Source organism: Ambystoma mexicanum, chromosome 13 (genome assembly GCF_040938575.1).
Source record: "Ambystoma mexicanum isolate Mex_15411 chromosome 13, UKY_AmexF1_1, whole genome shotgun sequence".
Taxonomy (NCBI): Eukaryota; Metazoa; Chordata; class Amphibia; order Caudata; family Ambystomatidae; genus Ambystoma; species Ambystoma mexicanum.
The window spans coordinates 101306408-101326515 of record NC_090938.1 but is presented as its reverse complement, the minus strand read 5'-3'; the positions used below and the strand labels follow the sequence as shown (position 1 = coordinate 101326515).

At 44.6% G+C, this 20108-nt stretch overlaps 1 protein-coding gene across 15 annotated transcripts in view; it reads right to left on the bottom strand.

Annotated features, from left to right (window-relative positions):
- Positions 1 to 5004: 5004 nt before the first annotated feature.
- HIPK1 (homeodomain interacting protein kinase 1) overlaps positions 5005 to 20108 on the bottom strand; it is a 413229-nt gene continuing 398125 nt past the window's right edge. For all 15 annotated transcript variants that reach the window (XM_069633380.1, XM_069633373.1, XM_069633376.1 and 12 more), the window contains 2 exons: positions 12161 to 12294; positions 5005 to 11110 (listed from right to left, as the gene is read on the bottom strand). In XM_069633380.1, coding sequence (XP_069489481.1) covers positions 10619 to 11110; positions 12161 to 12294 — 626 coding nt within the window. In that variant the 3' untranslated portion in view covers positions 5005 to 10618. The remainder of the gene's footprint in view (positions 11111 to 12160; positions 12295 to 20108) is intronic.

Genomic DNA, 20108 nt, shown 5'->3' with positions numbered 1-20108 from the left:
GCCGGCTTTGAGAGGGCGAGCTGTCCTGGATTCCTGGAAGCCAATGAACCCTCCATATGTATGACCCCTTTCCGGGCGCTGCTGAGATTGGGTGTACGATTTGGGCGTGGTCTTTGTAAAAATGGAAAGACAGTTTTTGAGCTGTTTTTCTTTGTCCAGCTCCTCGTCTGTAGAAGAGTGTAAATGGTCCCTCCCACTCCCCCGGAGACGGTAGATCTAGAATTCGCTCCTGGACATCGGGGTTGAACTTTGTTGCCCTCATGTCCGTGGCAATACAGATGTCACGGCCTGAGGTATCGATATGAGCCACTGTGGATTCCATGAGGTAAAGCGCCACCAGCTTGGCCTCAGCTTGCCCCGCCTTAAAGCGCGATTGGCTCTGGCAAGGGAGTTCCGGGAGGAAGTATGCAATTTTCCACCATAATCTCTGGTTGGCGGCAGCCAGCATGGGATTGGCGTTGGCTTGACGTAGATATAAAGAGGGGTTGGAATAGAGTTTCTTGCCATATGCCTCCAAGATCTTTTCCTCCTTGCCTAGCAGCGCCGCAGAGGAAGAGGCAGAGGACTGGGGCTTGGAGTATAGTGATGCTGCAGCGATCACAGAAGAGTGTGGCTGAGGATGGGCCGAAAGCAATCCCCCTCCACCTACCTTTACTTGGCCTCCAGGCATCGACTGACCAGCTGGGCTGAGTGGGGTTTAAGCCAGCACTTTTTGGCCAGGGAGACTACATCGGTCTGCATAGGAATCCCCGATTTGGCAAAGGGGTGTCGTGTGACGACTTGAGCCAGAACCCCATCTGCCGGCTGCTCGACCTCGGGTTGGGGGATGCCCAGGTACTCGCCAGACCAGCAAGACGTTCGTGGAAGGCCCTGGCTGAGGATGGCGTGTCCAGATCCTCCTCCTTATTCATATCCTGCGGCTCTCGAGGATCCTGTGGAGGAGGAGTAGTAGTTGGCGCCGGAGGCTGGGGTACCCCACGGCCAGAGGCGGAGGTGGAGCCCCCTGTTGAGTCTGCTGGGGAGCTGGAGGAGGTGACTGCGCTGGGGCGAAGGCATCTGTGGTGCCTCTAGCATTGTGGGGAGGACTTCCCCAATGGCGTCTCATAACCCTATCTGAGGGGACTTCATGAGGCCGAGGAACCTCTCGAACAGCACCTCCTCACTGGCGAAAGAGGTGGCAGGGGGTGCCGACGGGGTAGCGGCGAGCTGCTGGAGCCGCTGCGTACCCCATCCATATGGACGCCAAGGAAAGCTGTCCTGCGCAACTGAGGGGTAGACTGTGGGCCACGTACCTGGTTCTGGCCAGTCCCACCTTGACACTCGTTCTTCGCCGAATGGCGTCAGATGGGGGCCTCTTTCTGGCATGGGCGGCCATTTTGTCGAGCCGCCTGCAACGTGGTGCTCAGCCTGCTGGGCCCGGCCTCGTCCAAGACTCTTGTATGTGGATCACAAGGCCTTCCCTGCTCCTCGGGCCGAGGCCCGGTATGTGCAACACTCTCGACCGGGGGATCAGGAGAGCTGCATTTAGGCGCCACCTTGGACGTATTGCTGGTATTAGGGCATAGCCCCCTCAGCCATGGTGCCAGTAAAAGGGCAGAGCCTCTCGGGTGTAGACCCAGTAAAAGAACCTTCCAGTCCCTCAACACTGAGCCCGGAAGGATCCGAGGATCCCTCGACCCGAAGGCCGGTAGCTGAAGCAGCCTCGGTGCACGTGCCGGTAGAAGGACCTGACCGGTCCCTCCCGCGCGGGAACGAGTCTCCCTGGCGGGGTGCGATGGAGAATTTCGGCCTTACCTTGGGCCTGGTTCGGTGATTCACGAAGTTCTTTAGAGGCGACCTCTGGAAGAGCTACCTCCACCTGGCTAGTCTGTTGCTCAGCACCTTCGTGGACAGCAAGTCACACGCTGAACATGATTGCCAACCGTGGTCTGGGCCAAGGCAACATAGGCAATGGGCGCGGGGGTCTGAAGTTGGGAAGAGCCTGCTGCAGGATGGACACCTGTACAAGTCGACATGCGCCAGGGAGGAGCGTGACACCTGAGGACCGAATACTTGAATGATAGATAAGACCAAAAAAGACAAAGAAGAAGTATCTGCATGTGGAATTACATGGCCGAAGACAAACCCAGGAGCGCTGGTGAATTTGGCCCGTTCTAGTCGACAGAGAAAAGGGGACTGAGGTGTTGCACCGGAGGGCGCAGTCAGGCCAGCGCATGCTCCCTGGGCCGCACCACGGTGCACCTCTAAATTTAAAGGGGAAGAAAGTTTTTTTCTGGTGAAAAAAGTTCCATCTCCCGTCCCTTGGAAGGGACAGCCGTACAGTATGGAGAAAAGGGGACGGGACGCAAGAGTAAGTATACATAACCTGGTTTTACTCTCCATGAATAGGATCGGCAGACCTACACAGGAACAGAAGCCAGCTGGAACGAATTTCTTCTAAACAAAAGGTACTGTAAAACGAAGGGAACTTACCTCTTGTCGTGTAGCCTTACTTGTTCTCAGTTGAGTCTTGTCTGGTTTTCTTTTGCTGAGTTGCTTGCAGCTTTGCTCCTCACAAGCCTCCCAGCTCGTGGCCCTACAGGGATTCTATTTTTTCTACAAAGACTTATAAAACATTGTGCAAGACCTTTACGTACCTACAAGAAGTGCTTCAGCTCACCTAGACTTTTGCTCAATTAACATTGGCTGGCCTGGCTCCCTGAAAGACTCTTACCTCTGACTTTGTGCTTTACCTTTCTTCCAGGAAAGGGTTAATTTACATTGCATTGGGGGTGGGTTCAAAAGTACTTACCTGCCTCCGAATATTTGTATAACCTTGGTTGTATTCCAAAACCCTTTCCTTTGACACTAAACTCCGTATTGCTCTAAATGTACATATTGATGTCCGCAGTGTACTAGTTATTTAGGTCACCTCAGGTGTAGGAACCATCTGTGTGCCATCCCAAATGGGTACTTGCTGATTTAGAGAAACTAAGTGTGTATTGTGAAGTGTATTTGTGTGTTACTGATATATTGTTCCCTTCTGAAGAAGGCTTATTCAACTGACTGTTGAATAAATTAATAATTGTTTAATCAAGAAACCTTGAGTGTAAGAGTTTATTTGAATACTTGTCACTGTGAATCTGTGTAAAATCCCTACTGCTCACATTGACCCCTCTGGAGATAAGCCTGGCTGCTCAGCCACACTACCAACCCGTGTAGTACAGACTTATACCAAAGGTTGGGTTACTTATTGCCAGGAGGACAAGGTTGGTGTAGTCTCCCAAAGGGTACTGCATACATTCTTGCCTAACAATGCATTTATTTAATGGTGTTTTAAATAGCACCAAAACATACAGCTTTATGGCATCCCCCAGAGCCTATTTTACATTGAGTCAGTATACATAAGTGGATAGCAGGTGACGAAGCCTGTGTGATCCCCAAACCATTCAGCAGGGTCACACCACCAATTTAAGGGATGTGAACATTGTAAAAAGAGAACAAGGCCATTCTGTGCAGTAGAAAGAAGGCAGTGAAGTCGAAGGACTCCTCAAGAGTAAAATGTACAGACAGTAGGAGAAAGAGCGATACATTAAGAATGACTTGAACATAATACATTGTGTTAAATACTAAAAACATGGATTCACAGAATATCAACCTAGCATGTGCTCTGCACGTTATATGCTCATTTTCATGGGGAACTCTTAGTACTCCAAATTATCAGAATCTATTTCGATGCAGATGTGTTTCAAGTGTCAACCCATTACAAACAATTGACCTAAATGTAGTGCGCGTAAGCAAGAGTGCATATATACTTTTGAAGAATCATGGTATTCCACTCAAAGTGTCCACATTGCAAAATTGCACTTTGCTAGAAGCAGCTGAAGACATTCTTACCTCCCTGGCAGAGTCGACCTGGGAAAAATGTCCTGCCACAGAGAAACGTGGCCCACATTTGACCATCTCAATTCATGGCTTTTCATGAAATACTGTTCACAAATCAGATGGTCACATTTTGTACACAAATGGGGTATTGAAAAGCACAATGGCCAGAATTAGAAACTGTACAGTGCAACCCCCTCAACACAAACAAAAGGAATGGCAGCACTGCTTAGGCAGCTAGTTTAAGTCTGCTCCCTAGCTGCATAAAGTTTAATACATTGGAAAGGGAGAAATTCACCTCACACGCACATTTCATACTCAAACACCAATCATGAGTGGTAGTATGGCAACAATTTCTTAAATAGTGGGTACCCACACCAGAAACAGAACATTATTTAGAGAAAACATTAGTCCAATGAAGTCACATAATTCCAAACATCCGCCAAAGGTGCCTGTAATATGGAAGATGGAACTTAACGATAGCCAAAAAGGTCTTTGTAATATACTACACACATTACTTACCAATAATAGTCTTTCTGTAGCGGTTTAAGAGTAACATGCTATGCTTAATATGCTATAGAGTGGCAAGTCCAGCTTATTAGTATTTGTTCACTGCAACTAAAAGGATACGCCAAAGAGCGGAAGATGGGTGTGAACACGTGACAAAACAGATGCATGTCCCAGAAAAACTTAATTGCAAGTAGATTCTGTGCCTCTGGTGCTTGTGAATCTATTTTAGATTCACAAGTTGCAGATAGATTAGCTAGCAGTGCTGTCACTTTGAAGATTTGTATTTGGAACAGCAGTAAATTAATGTAACACGGCTTGACAGAACAATTATTCTACTTTGGTTTGTGCATTTCATAGTGTTTTGTGGATGTGCGTACTAAACTCTAGGTTACAACTACGCAATGTGTCTTGAGGAACGTTGGCTAGGGGAGAAAGTTGGCCTTATGGCTACTGGTGGGTGTGCTTTTGGCCTAGGGGCTACCTCCTTGTATGAGAGGGCACAGCATTCGTGTATGTATGGTACTATCCATCTTGCAATATCCACTTAACTTATAGGATGCTCCTCTTGTCCCCCCCATTAAAATGAAAAACTGGCTAGCATCTCTTTGTAAATAAGGCAAAATACCACTGTAGAAGAGTACAGAAAATGAACCCATTTTATTGATGCATTGCAATTGCTCTACATTTTGCCATAGGATATAGAAAATACATAAAATACAAGCTACTTTGTAAAACCAAAGACGAACACTGAATCCAAAGATAAAGTGTGTTTTTTTACAATGGACCCTTCCCCATATAGTTAGTACTCAATTTTAAATATCTTTTATTCCTTTTTGTTAAATCGATTATTTTACAGACCCCCAAGTACATTTTGTAATACAAACAACGATCAGTAATTCCCAGAAACTACCTGTTTATAGCTGCTTGTAAAAAATAAGAAACAAAAAGTACAACCATAAAAAATTAGGTTAAGTTTCACACAGTAACTAGCATATCAAACATTTAATAAACTAAGATGGTCTTCAGACTATCAATGATTTCAAGCTGAAACAGAATACTTACATTACATATATAATGTACTGCTACACGTAGTGATATACATTTCAAGCTGGCTCTGAAATCACGCATTATATAAAGTTTAGCAACAAACAACAAAATAGACATGCGGCACCATTCATCAGTCCAAAAACAAAAAAGATAGGGGGCGTGCCAACGAGGTACTTTCCTGACTAAGAAACAGGATTTTATTTGTATAAATTCAGCTGGTTGATGGCTGGTTTGAAAGTTTATTGAAATGCTGAGCGTTAGCCCTATCCCCTCCCACACCCACTGCAGCCAAAAGCTGTTTTTAACAGTTTCTAGCCTAGTTTGTAAAAGAGTGCAAAACACATTAAGGGGTGAGCTCCAACAAGCAAATGTTAGGTAATCTTTGGACAAAACCATATATAAAAGCATTCATTTTTGTGACTCGCACATAATGGATGTCAGTTGAAACAGAGCAAGATATTGATAGCTATAGACTGCCATTGGCAGTATTAGCATGCATTGCATCTCACACTGCAGTTCTCTTAGAGCACAATAAAACATGTTGTGGTCTGCTGTAATTTCAATAGGTTTTAAAGTTATGAACAAAAACACATTTTTGGAGAGGTTCATCTTTTTTCAGAAATGGCAGATATTGTTGCTATAGTAAATCATACAAAAGGAGGATTTTTTTCATTTGATCCAAATCATTAGGCTATGTTTTGTCCTTGACAATTGTAAACCTTCCTACTAACGAAGGACAAAAACTCAAGAATACAGAACCTTTAACTATTATGTTTAATCCAGTCATCATGAACTATTCAGTGCACAGTGTGCCATATGCTTAAAACTGGAGAACACAAAAAAATCATGTCAATTTTTCTTACGGCGGCACCAGCCTATGCAGATTTAAGCAAGTGGCAGTTTTCTGTACAACAAACTATGATCCCAGACAGCACAAGTAATGACTATTTAAAATAAAGCTTTAAAGGGATACTTGTTTGGCAATTGTTTGTATGCACAGCTGTCCTTATGTACCAATTTACTAGACATGTTTCAATACATTCCTCCTGTATTTGAGACAATTGGAGAACAGCAATAGTAAGTACAAACTTATTTGCAAAGCCTTATATTGCAAGAAAAATCCTTTGTTAATCCCCCCCCAGAGAATATGCAGAACATATATGTTGCACTACAATGTAATGCTACATTTACCACTGATCTATTGGAGGTGCTTTGAACAATGGGTGTAAAAATGGAAACAGGAATCCAGTAGACCACACTGTACAGCCAGCTGAGTTTTATTGTTTATCAAATTAGTTTTGAAAAATGGCTTAAGTTTTAAAATAACACATTTGACAAATATGTTCCGTTTTATTTACACACATGCAAGGGTTAGACTACTTAAGTATGAATCTAATCTCCAAGCACCAATCAAAATGTGCAGAACTTGAGAAGTGAGCCGATTTTCAGTTTTTAAAGTCTGACTTTACAGACCATGGATGAGGGGCAAGGAGCTTGTCAGAAAAAAAAGCTCTGGAAACATGGCAAGTTATAAACAAAAATGAATCAATACATACAACAAATATCCAAATGAAAGAAAGCGCAACATCAAGATTAATTTAAAAAACTGAAAACTAGAACTGCTCACCTCCACCCATAGGTAATGTTTCAAATGTCGAACTATGGGCTTAATTCACAAACGGAAGGTTCGGAATGAAAGTGAAAAGTAAATCTGAAAAAGTAGGCTTTCCAAAAATTAAAAGAAAAATACGCTATTTAGGGTATATGAGTACAAGACCAACCATTGTCAACAAGCAATACAAATATTTGACGCCAATACTCCTGGACACAAACAAAACATGCCATCAGGAACCACATGTTAGGGCCTTGAGGAGATGCAACAGCACATGCAGCAGATTCTTGAGCTTGTCTATTCTATATTTATTAAACACCCCAAAAAGAAATCCTGCAATGTAAAAATATAATATTGCAGATCATTTACAGAAAACTTGTTCCTTCAAACTATCGTGAAAGATTTCTCCAGTTTCGACTTCTCCATTCGTGGCTGGCCAAATTTCTCAATCTTTCTCTGTGAAACTAGTCTGGTCGAAACTGCACTCGTGCCCCCCGCCCTAGATACAGATTAATAACATACCAGCAGGAACATTTACAACAGATACTTGGTGCTCAAGGATACTCAATCCCAACAAATAAAAGCCTTCTGAATCTACTTTCACATGCAGTCCAAAAAATAAAAAGCTACCCTGACGATATCTCCATATTTCATGGGTCCAGGTAAATGCAAAATTATGGTGGCACCACCAAAGAACCTCTCCTCCGCAAAACCCATGAACTGCACCCTCGATTAGAGAGCCCTTTTAAAGCAGTTTCCAGAAACAATTTTCGCTCGGCTCAATATCAGGACATTGGGTGTGTCATTTTTGAAAGTTTCCTTTTAGTGGCACATCGTTTCATGGTGTTGCGCAGATGCTCTACTTAGCTTTCTTTGGTATAAACATCCTCATCCCCTATCATGCGATATTATACCAAGAAATGTCTTGATTACAAGACCGCTGAATCGTGCACGCACAAACAAAATCTATAAACAAAAATAATTGCACATTTTGAAAAAAGAATTACTTCTGTAAAACCCACATAACGTAACAATGCATCTTCTTAAAGCAATAGAAACGTATTGTTAAAATACCTAACAGCATATGTGCCAATTAATGGAAAAGCTTTGCAAACATTGCTTAAGGTTGAGAACAGAAATGTAGCTTTTTTATGTTGGCATTAAAATTAAGAACAATTTATCTATGCAACATACCGCCTTTTCATATTTTTGATATATATTTATATATTTATATGTAAGCTTGGTGAATTGCTTCTATTTAAAAAGGGGCTTGCTGGTTCATTATAAGGCAAGCACACTGTAAACTATGAACACTACACTAGCATTTAAGGCACTACAATAAGGGGACATACATCAAACATTTCATCATACATACCTGTGCAAAACAAATCAGAAGTTACCCTTAAGCTCTCATTAAAACGAGAGTCTCAACCACTTAATGACTCGTCTTTCTGTATCAGTGCTACAGTGATAAGATCGAACAACTGCATTATTTCACAAACATTCCAACAAATTCATTTTGGTTTAAAAACACGATGGATACGTCAACTCCATCCCAGAAACAATTCGGAATTAGGCAAACACAAACACAGCGGTTCAAGTATATTCACTACAACAGTTTGATTACAAAGACTGAACATTTTGGGGTTAACAGGAATCATTGCTCGTTATATTTATTTCTGATCACTATGTACATATTTCATTATGTAAAATATTAAAACACGACCATTACAAAACCTTTCTAAAATAGTTTTAAATTCAGTAATAAATGTTAAAATCTGTTTTGTATGCATTTCCTACATGCACTTTAAGCTGTGAACTTCAAATTAATGTTTTTATTTTTTTATTTTGTCTGCTTTAAGATACCAGTAGAGTACTTAAAGCAGCCTACAAACATTGAGTCCCACACTCACTCCCAGACATTAATACCAATTCAGTGTATTCAATTTTTGTTTGGGCGCAACCCCCCACCCCACCTCCTCCCTTCATACTAAGGAGCAAATGAACTAGAGAGACCATGTGCTTTCAGTGGAGAAATCCACATTATTGGGGCTTGTATATCTTATATGCAAATAAAATAGCGGCAAAGGAATTAACTACGGAAAGCACAGAAAAACAAATTTCAACAGAAAAATTCTGCTTTAGTCAAAGCTGCAGTTGGCAAAAGAAGGCATACGACCGGGAGGTAGGAAATCCTATAGCTTTTTGCATTCGAAAATCAATAAGATTTTGCAAAGGTAGAAATCCAGCCAACTTGATCTATGCACTATTGTCGCAGGCTGAAAAAGCCATCCACGTACCGGATAACCAGATAGTGATGTAGGATGAGTTACTTAGCTAGAAATACATTTGGAGGGAATGGGTTCACTCACTGGGAAAATTAGGTACAAATTCGACATTCCCAGACCTTAGACTTTTAGCAGTTGCATAATTTTTGCTTTTACCCCAAAGATAAAGAAAATTTGAAAATTAAAAGTTCATATGCAATTGGGGTTTTCAGGTCCCCGTCAAGTTGTACCAAAGGTGATCATTTTTGGAAGTCATTGTCAAGTGGCTTGTTCAATACTCGGTTTTTAGAGAAAATGTCTCTAACCATAGTGAGTAGTTGGGCGATAATGGCCGCATAAAAATATTGCAAGCCAAAGACAAGTCACATGAGTCGCACCCTGGCTCCGCCACCTGACTTGATAAAAGAACCTTAAACCAAAAAGGCAAGTACCCGGTAAAAAGGGTGGCAATTAATCCCGGCTGGCTACAGATACACTTCGCCATCAACGCCACATATGTGAAATTGAATTGTTCCTTCGCATGACTTCAGTAGCAGACAATTGAATGTGGCATTTTGGACAATCAACCTTCCTTTTTATAAAATATTTCCAACAAGGACATACAGTGACTGCAAGCAGATGAAGTGCACAAACAGTTAAATTGTGGCTGGAGCGACCTACTTGAGGACACTTCACAGGCAAAACCTTGCATTTCGAGGATGTATTTCTGGTGACCGGAAATCGTGAGCACATTAGACAGCACAAATGTTGCAAATGCAACCCTAGCCCCCCCCCGCCCAACAGAACCCACAACTCAACTTAGCCATGTTGAATTGAGCAGTTAAAAGAATGTAGCATACTAAAAGGAAACCTAAATATTTCAAAGTGAAAATCCATCTGCAAATATGCAATGCAAAATTGCCCTGGTGTTTTTTCGTGCAATCCAAATTTGGGAAAGCAGCTCAAAAATGTTTTGCAGGTTTCCGTTACTGCTGCAAAACTTGCAACTAAAAGAAAAAGTAGCTTAAAAACATCTAGAGTAAGTAATGAAACAAAATTGCACAAAAACCTTAAAATCTGACTAAGCCAAAACAAGAGCCTCTCTAGACATTTCTTGAGAGGCCGACTGGTAAGTTTCTGAACAAAATCATCAAATGTTCTGAAGTCCTGTACAGGGTGGCAAACCTCACTTCGTGAGGTTAGAACGGCTCAGGCCATACTTGGCTACGTGTCCTTAATATCATTGCAGTGGTCTTTCTGCAAGCATGCCTGCTGTGAAATGGTCTTACTTACTAAAAGCATCGAGCTCCTGAATAGTTGGCTACAAATAGGAATATTGGTTAATGTTTGTTGGGCTCAAAGGGTAGCCAGTGTAGATGGCCGATCCTCGCGAAGCACCGATGTAGGACTGGGTTGCAAACTGGTGTGTATACTGGGCTGGAGTGACGTTTGCCGATGTAAGTAGGCTGGGCCCAACACTGACTGGGACTTGGTGCATTAGAGTACTGGGGTGGGCATAGGTTGTGTGTCTCGAGGAGCCCTGAGGGGAAAAAAGATGAGCAATCGACGTGGTAGATCCCAATGTTGCAGCTGTGGTCGGAGCATACGTATACATGTGAGGCTGGCTCGTGAGATGCGTAGCTGCAGTCGCTGCCAGGTGTGGGTGCACGCTTGAATGCATTTGGCCGTTGTGCTGGAAAGTGAAAGGTGCCTGAGAAATTGCTGGTGGAAGTGGTGCAACATACGCTTGTTGTCGCCGTGGACCAGGATTCATGCTCCTCTCCTGTGAGGCCATTACAGTGGACTGCTGACTCTAGAAGGAGCCAAAATGAGAATATTTAGTAAGGCAGCCATAATTCTTTCAAGTGCAACCTGGTGTAAAAGTCAACTAGATGGATTAAAACAAGAAGGATAACTGTAAAAAGGTATACTTATTATCCTGCCTAGTGATTGTGTTAGATGCCCCTGTTGTGAAAAAGCTCACTGCAAGCTCATCCTTTGCAAGACTAGGGCAAAAGGGCATGCCTTTATACAGCAATTTCCAACCTTGGGAGAGTGGGGGCTGGCGGTGGGGAGGCGCAGAAGGTCCACAAAAAACACTGCACAGAGAATAAGGTTATTTCCACAAGGAGAAGCAATTTTGCGCATTTGGTACTCAAAAAGACATTATTGCACAAACAAATAAAAAGGAATGTGCAAAAACTGTCACTACCAGCAGCCTGTTCAGTGCACATCACAGAAGCAATTGGGATAGGACTTCAAGAAAAGAAAAAGGGAAACACCTATCCATGAAGCACTCAACTAGAAGTGGCTTACATCTGAACAAAAAAAAAAAGGGAGCCAGTCCCAGCCCTGGTAACCAAAAGGACTGACCAGTGCACACCTAACACCACAAGTGAAGCAAAAAGGTTTCACCCACCCCAGGACCCAGCTGGGATCCAGATGTTGGGGATTAGTTGAAGTTAATAAGGGGAAAAAAGATGCCAAAAGAAAAACTGTAAATAGGAATGAACTACGCTTTAATAAGAAAGCTGACAACTACACTAAGAAAAGTCGCACAGATTTAATTACATAGTTTCCAAAGATTCAGCATCTGCCCTATTTTGGGCATAGACTGGGAGGTGTGGGTAAGGGTGCTTGGGAATGGGAGGGCGGGGATAATATTGGTCCTGCCCTACCTTTGTCAAAGTGGGTCATCACATTATGAAGAAAAATTAGTAGGACACTAATAAGTATTACTTTGTATACCGTACAAGCAAACTATGTGTAGACCAAACAAGAGAAGTGAATTCCAAGTGGAGCAATGCAACGTATAATCACACATCTGGCCTTCTGCACGCCAACAGCTAGGAATCCATTTTACCTGGCTGAGGTTCAATGGCTGCATTCCATTAATCATACGATGTGATCGATACCCAGACTGTGTTACACAATGTCCAGATGATGGGCCATTCACAGATGTCGCGGTTTTCGATTTACTAACACTGTTGAGGATGCCTGCAAAAAGTTTTAAAAGTTACTGGTTGGATCAAAATACAGTCCGAAAAATTATTTCAATGTTACAAATTATGAATATTTCCTAGTACAAAAGAAAGTACAAATTCCAATCCAGAATGGTGCAGCACAAAAAGATGAAAACGTATCTATGATCTCAGCAGTAGGCTCACACTCATACCCAAGAGTTTGAAAGTTCATAGTTTTAGGTGCAGTGCAAGACAAAGCATGTCCAAATATGTTATAAACAGCCTAGAAACGAGAACAAGTTACATATTTGTATTAACTTTCACAGCTCAATATTGGTTCAGATTCACATGCTGTGCACAACCGCGTTATGCAATGTAGGCTCTATAATTGGCAGTAGTATCCTGGGAGGTTGGGTAGGATATATAGATAATGCTGTATTGAGACTATCCTAAAACCAATAAAGCTTCATGCCTCGCTGGTGCACTTCCTGGATTGAGCATCAACGTTTAGCACAAAACCAGTGTGAAGCATCGATTGCGCAATCCACAAAGTGAAAGCCGGTGACATTATGAGAAGTGGGGAGGAGGGAGGAGTGGGTCAGGGAGAGGTGCAACTGACTGCGTGATGGAGAGTGGAAGAGGTTGTGGAAGTGGGTGGTGGGCATGGAGAGGAGGGACACTGTTAGGTAAGATTTTCATTTCAGTGATGAAACTTCCTGACCTATGTCAACACCAGGACTTTTCTGCTTGGATTTGGGAATTATTTCTCCTTGTCCCTAGGTTGAGTGGGAATCTTTGTCCCCTGTCACCTAGTCTTACTTTGTTTATGGGTGACCTTTTTATGTTGCTTCATAGTGTAGGATTGGAATTATAGTTTCCTAGAACTATGGACCGACTATAAAGTACTACGGCAGAACACAGAATTTGAATGCAGTGGCTTCCTTTTATGTTCCCATCCCCTTTACATTGATTTTAGAGAGCCAGCACACCCCACCTTATGTGCAGTGCTGAGGGGATACAATGTATCCCCTTTACTTGGTAAAAATTGTATTACACTGGCAAGTTTACTTGTACGGCTGGTGGCAGTGTAACTACTTTTATCACTTTTAGCCAATACTCACAGGCCGTCAAAATCAGCCTTGATAATGCACAGGAGGGGCCTCATACTGCTAGAATGGTGGACTCCTTTTTTCGGCATTTCTCATTTGCTTGTTAGTTCCTAGATTGTCCTCTGTTATTTTAGATGGCAAAGGCCTCGGATGACGTTCTGTCTTCAGCGGGTATCCTTCGCATTCCCAGCAGAGGCTCCATAGTGTCTGGGAAAGCAGGAAGTGAGTGAGGAGTCCAAAACTCTGCAGCCCTTTGTCTTTCACATTGGCTGAAAGGAACCAGTTCCCAGGGGGGCTGGCTGTCCCGATTGGACCTCCAGACCGCCCTTTCTGTAAACTGCAGGGAGAGTTTTTAGATGTTGTGCTGTAGTCGCTGATAAACTCAGATTCTGGAAGCTGCTCACAAGTCGACGACTGGAGCTGAAGCCGAAGAGGAAGATTAAGAAAAGCCTCCTGCAATTTCCACTCGTAGGTGTTGAACCCCAAGCAAGCGTGTCCGCCTCCACATTACCATCCCCCGGGAGATGAACCGCAGAGATCCAGATCCCCTCCGACAACAGCCGTGGAGACTACTGACAGTATCCAGTTATTTGTGAAAAAAACACTTCCAGTTGCTCACAAAGAGAGCCACCCTCCTTCCCCTCACCCCAGGAGAACTGTGGTCCACGACCAAAACATCATTGCTTTTTGCCTTCAGAGGCAGGAGTTGAGATGGGGGAGCAAAAAATCCTTGCAATATCCTCCACTTCTTCCTCCTATGCTCGCTGAGTGATCCATCTGGCTGGGGAGTTCTACGGCCGCAAAACCCCTTGAAGCCAGTGAAGGAGCGCAGCTTGAAGTCTGACCTTCCCTTACCCTGTGGAAAGGATTTCTGCCCCCGGCTTCGTTAGGACTGCCAATGACAGTTTGGGTAGACATTTTTTTTGTTAATTTGTCAACGGTTGACAAGTGGAACAGAGCCCATCCCTTGTTAGGCAGGTCAAGCATCTTATTCTGCACGGCAAAGGAAAACAACATTGCGTGCCCCACGCCGTCCGCCTCATCTCAACACACAAGCAGAGGCCCCTGCTGGCTGTGGGAACATGGGAGACTGTGGTCTCCACAAGATCTGCACAGGCACGGGCCCACATGCGCGAGGCCTGACTCTCCAGCAGCAAGCATGGAATAAAGTCTGTTTCCCGCAGCAAGGATGGAGTCAGTGTTAGCCTGGCTTAGATGAAGACCAGCGTTGAGATAACATCTGTTGCCGAAAGACTCGAGCGCCTGGTCCTCTTTGGACAAGCAGTTGGAGGCAGCTCCGGCTGCAGAAGACAAAGACGACTTTCAATATAAAGAAGCAGCTACGACGACTGAAGAGTGGGGCTGAGGGTGGGTTGTTAAGAGGACTGGTTCCTGCTCCAGGAGCCGAAAGCAGCCGTCCAGCTCGTCTATTTGGGTGTTGGCCAGAGGCTTTTCCAAAACATTCCTTGCCAATGAGAGGATGTCTTTTTGCAAAGGAACGCTCGAGCGGCCCGTGGCACGTAAGGCAAAGACCTTCGCCAGCACTGGCTCCTGGGGTGCCTGTTGAGGATGGAGCACACCTAAAACCTCCACTAGGCCCTGCGGTCATGAAAGGCTTTGATGCAGACGGCTCCTCTTCCTATGCACCCCCCATCCCCCTCCGCACTCTCCCCGTTTCTATCAGGCAGAGGGGAGTCTGGGTCCAGCTGCAGCAGAGTCAGAGTCGTCCCCCCACCCGCAACCACCCCAGAGATAGCTGCAGAGCAACATGCGTCTACAGCAAGGATTGAGGCGTTGGTGGCAACAGAGTAGCCACAGAACCACCAGTGGAATTGGTGGAAGGCCCAAAGGAAGGGTCCTTGGAGGCAACACCTGGGGGACCACCTTTATAAAGGAGCTCCTTGAGGAATCCCGCCATCTGCCGAGAGCTCATAGAAAGCGCTTGAAAAAAAAAAAGTCAACGCAGGCCACCGAGTCACGAGAGGGAACCCTGAAGTGCGGACCTCAGAGGCTCCGTAGGCCTAGGGCCCTCAGTCAGCAGGTTGGAAGACGATTGTCCCCTGTGTCAATGTTCAGGGAGTTTTCCTAAAGTCCACTTGAGAAAGACTCTTTAAAACTATCCCTTGGCATACAGGTCCCCAACTAATCATCGGAGGAAGATGTGAGCTGTAGCTAAGTACAATGAACCCAGTAAGTACAATAGTCCAAAGAAACTCTTACACAGTAAATGTTATATTCAAAATAAACATTTCTCATTTACACAAGGAAGGTAAATAAATACTTATTTCACTAACCAACACACACAGGAGTTCTTTCTTTTCAGAGGTGATTACTTCAATAGTTGTTGCTCACGGTTACAAATGAGTTTGACAATGACAGCTCTACCGTATTATCGGTACTACGGCACACTCTTGACTTAACAGATAAATGTTAATTGTATTTAGTTAGCAAAATTAGATCAGGTAAAGTCTTTCGGCAGGAAAAAGTTTGGTTATACACACAACAGCAATACTTAACTTTCTAGATGCACTTTTCGGAGCTTCGAACGCTGTTAAAGTCCAAGTTCTAGACGGATTTGGCTTCACAAAGAAGTTACATTGCAAATGGGGCAGAGTTCTCCTGGCTTTCACTGTCTGCAGCTCTGTAAAGGCACAGAACATCAGGAGACGGCTCAATTTGTAGTTCGTCTTAGGGCTAGGGGTTCTCTTCGGTGCTCCTTGTCGATGAGAAAACTGGGTCATGACAGCAGTGGTCGCTTCACGGTTAACAGAAAGGTCTGCAGGCGTCTCTTGTCAGCTTCTGCTTCAGATCTTCTGTTCCAGTGGTCGACTTTCCTTTCACCCCAGGAACATCATCTTGCATCTGCTTTTAATCACACACTCTGCTGCAAACTCTCAGCATTTTACAGAAGGAGGGGCGGGTGGTGGCTGTTCAATAAGGGCAGCCACCCCTGCACCTCCGAGTGGGAACTGGTTCCATTCAGGCATTCTGGCAGACAAAGAGCAGGGGAGTGAAAAGCTCCTCCCCCACTTCCTGCCTTCGCAGACATATTCAAGCCTAGGCAGGGACACCCAAGGGTTCCAGCCAAAGGCAAAACACACACATACAAACAGACCTCCCCCTCCAAGAATGGTCAAAGGGCAACCATGCCAGAAATTGTGAAAAAAAGAAAGGAGCCACCATGTTAGAACATAGGTGATCCTTTAGTGCACAACCAAGACTGAAAACAGTCTGCGGTAAGAAATAGCACAATAGTTGGTAGAGCATGTCTACTGCCACCAGCCATAATTGTAGGGTTGTCTTAGTGTATAGGCTATACCACCTGTGAATATTTGGTAGCACATGTTAGGACTGATTTTCTATACTCTGGCCTGGTGGACAGATGTATAGAAGGCCAACCTATACTTGTTGACGGGGACAACTCTAGGGAGCTGTAGCCAAACCAGTTCAGGTAACAGTATGAGGTGGTCTAGGCTAAGTTCTTCAGAGGTGGTGAGCTTGTAGAGGGTACACAATGAGTTCACACAATGGGAATCACAGGTCACACTTAGACAGGATGTATAAAAATATAATTATTTTGTATTGGCCAAAACACTATATAGAAAAATGACTACCAGCAAGTAGTTATCACACAACACTGAATAAAGCAGATATGCATTACTTACCATAAAAGCATTTCTGATGGTTTTATCTGCTTAGATTCACATGATGTCCATAGTCCGACATCCAATGGTCACCACGGAGTATAACAGCCTGTTTTTCGAAAGTTGAAAAGGGACGTCGACATAGGCGTGTCTGTAACACTATCCCTATAGTGACGTGTAGTGTACCCATAATCCCTCACGTGTCAAGGTCTCTCAGATTGTATTTTTTCTGTCATGAGGGAGCCTTATGACTAACGTGAGTGAGTACAGAAAAGAGAGAAAGTAATAAGACGTCTATGTTCCTTCCATCCGAGAGGGGTGGAAGGGCGGGCGCATGTGAATCTAAGCAGATACAACCATCAGAAATGCTTTTACGGTAAGTAATGCATATCTTCTGATGTTTGTTAATCTGCTTAGAATCACATGCTGGGCATAGACTAGTGAGCAGTACCCGGAGTTGGAGGTGGTTTGTGAGAAGGAACAGTAGAGAAAAGATGTCTTAATACTGCTAGTCCCACCTGGGAATCAGATCTAGAATGAGCATCTAGACAATAGTGTTTTGTAAAGGTGTGTACAGAACTCCAGGTTGCCGCTTTGCAAATGGATTGAAGGGGAACATTTGCAATGAATGGTATGGATGCCCCAGTGCCTAGAGTAGTGTGCTCTAGGCTTGAAGGGCAGTTCCTCTCTTAGCAAGAGTGTAACAGAGTGATGCACTGGACAATCCATCTAGATATAGTGGTTTTGGAAACTGCATCTCCTCTTCCTGCCGCCACTGAGACAAAGAACTGTTTAGTCTTTCTTAGTGGAGGAGTTCATTCCATATAAAACATGACCGCCCTGCGCACATCAAGTGTGTGCAGGCTCTTCTCCCCCGAGTTTGAGGGGTTTTGAAAGAACGTTGGTAGTTCTGTAGATTGGTTGACATGAAACTTTGAAATGCATTTCGGTGCAAACCTCGGGTGTGTGCGTAGAACCACCTTATCCTTGTGAACTGTTGTAAAGGGGTCTAAGATAGAGAGCGCTTGTAGTTCACTCACTCTCCTGATGGAGGTGATAGCTATTAAGAAAGCAGTCTCAAGAGTGAGATCTTTAAGGCTTGCTCTATGCATGGGCTCGAACGGGGGGCTCATAAGCCTGGTTAACACGACGTTCAGGTCCCATCCGGGAGTTGGGTTTGAAATAGGAGGGTGAATCCTCTTTACTCCCTCAATAAAAGCTTTAATAACAAACTTTCCACCATGACACCTTATGTTGTGACGTAGTGTAGGCGGAGAGTGCGGCTAGGTGAACTTTAATGGAATTAAAGACTAGACCGGAGTCCAGTAAATGAGTCAGGTATAGGACAATATGAGTGGGAGAGCAGTCATCAGGGTTGATGCTCTGAGTTACACCAGATGACAAACCGTCTTACTGGAGTAGCAGTAACGAGTGATAGGTTTTCGCGCCTCTCTGAGAATGTCCATTCATCTCTGAGGGAGCTGTAAATGTCCAAATTCTATGATCTCAGGAGCCAGGCTGCCAAATTCAGGGACTGCGGGCATGTGACATGTTGTATGGGCATGGTAGTTTCACCGGAGGAGATAGTAACCTTTCCATCAGGTGAGCGAACCAGGGTTGGCGGGCCCACATGGGCACCACCAGTATCATTGTGACTGGTTCCTGGTGCATCTTGTGCACTATCTTGTTCAGAAGGGGAGTCGTGGGGGGGGAAGAGGAGGGAGCGTAAACAAATTTCCCTGACCATGTTATCCAGAGACTGTTTCCCTTGGAGCGTTTCCCCTGGGGGTACCTGGAGGCGTAATCTTGGCATTGTGTGTTTTCCAGAGTTGCGAACAAGTCGCTCTCTGGCAAACCTCATTCTGCGAACAAGTTGGAGACGATGTCTCTGTGTAAGTGCCATTCGTACTCTGCGGGTAAAGGGAAGTCACTGCTGAGTTTGTCTGCTAGAAGATTGAGTTCCCCTGGTACATGTTGTGCTAACACGAACATGTGTTTGAGAGCCCAATTCCAGATGTTCTGGGACAGCTTGGACAGTCCTGGAGAATGAGTGCCCCTCTGCTTGTTCAGGTAGTACACGGCCGTGGTGCTGTCCGTGAGTATCAGTACTGTCTTCCCTTGCAGGTGTGTCTGGAAGGCTTTTAGTGCTTTGAAGACAGCCAACAATTCCAGCAAATGTATATGGTTGGACGCCACACTTGATGACCAAACTCTGTGTGCATTCTGATGGGATAGGTGAGCCCCCCCCATCCTGTGAGGGATCATCTCTGGTTAGAATGGCTTCAACTGCGGGGGTGGTGAAGGACTTCCCCTTCACGAGGTTCTCCCTCTGCCACCACCGCAGCGAGAGAACCAGGGCTTGCGAGACAACCACTAAATCGTCCCATTGTCCGCTGGCCTGACACCACAGGCTGTTGAGCCACTCTTGCATTGGGCACAGGCACGCGTGAGGAAGCAAGTAAATACATGATGCCATCATTCCTAGCAACCGCATGGCTTTGCGTACCATCACCTCTCGACCAACTACATATTGAGGGATCTGAAACAGCATGTTTTGGACCCTCTCGTTGGAGGGGAAGATGAGGCCGTCCTTCGTTCGAATTAGAGCCCCTAGGAATTGTTTGATTTGGCTGGGGTCTAGACTGGACTTCTTCTTGTTGATGGAGAAGCCGATGTGGAACAGGAGGTCTATAGTCTTTTGGGTATTTAAGAGGCATGTTTCGTAAGAATCCCCTGTTATGAGCCAGTCGTCGAGGTAAGGATAAACTGGAATGGATAACCTGTGCAGATGTGCTGCTGCCACTGCCAGTACCTTCATGAATACCCTTGATAACGACCCAAAAGGAAAGGGGGGAGGAAAGGAAAGGCATTCTAGAAGAAACAAATGTCCACCCAGACCCCCACTCTCCCTACTGTGTAGGCAGGCGAGGCCGGGCCACGTGGTCGGCAGCGCCGATAGGATCACCGTCTGTCGAAGATCTGGTCTCGGCGTTGTGGAAGGCTGTTGACAAGGCTGGAGGTGATGATAGTTAACGATATTAACAAAAAAACGACCAACGGTCGAATAATGACAATGTCTCTTACGAGCTCTGCTT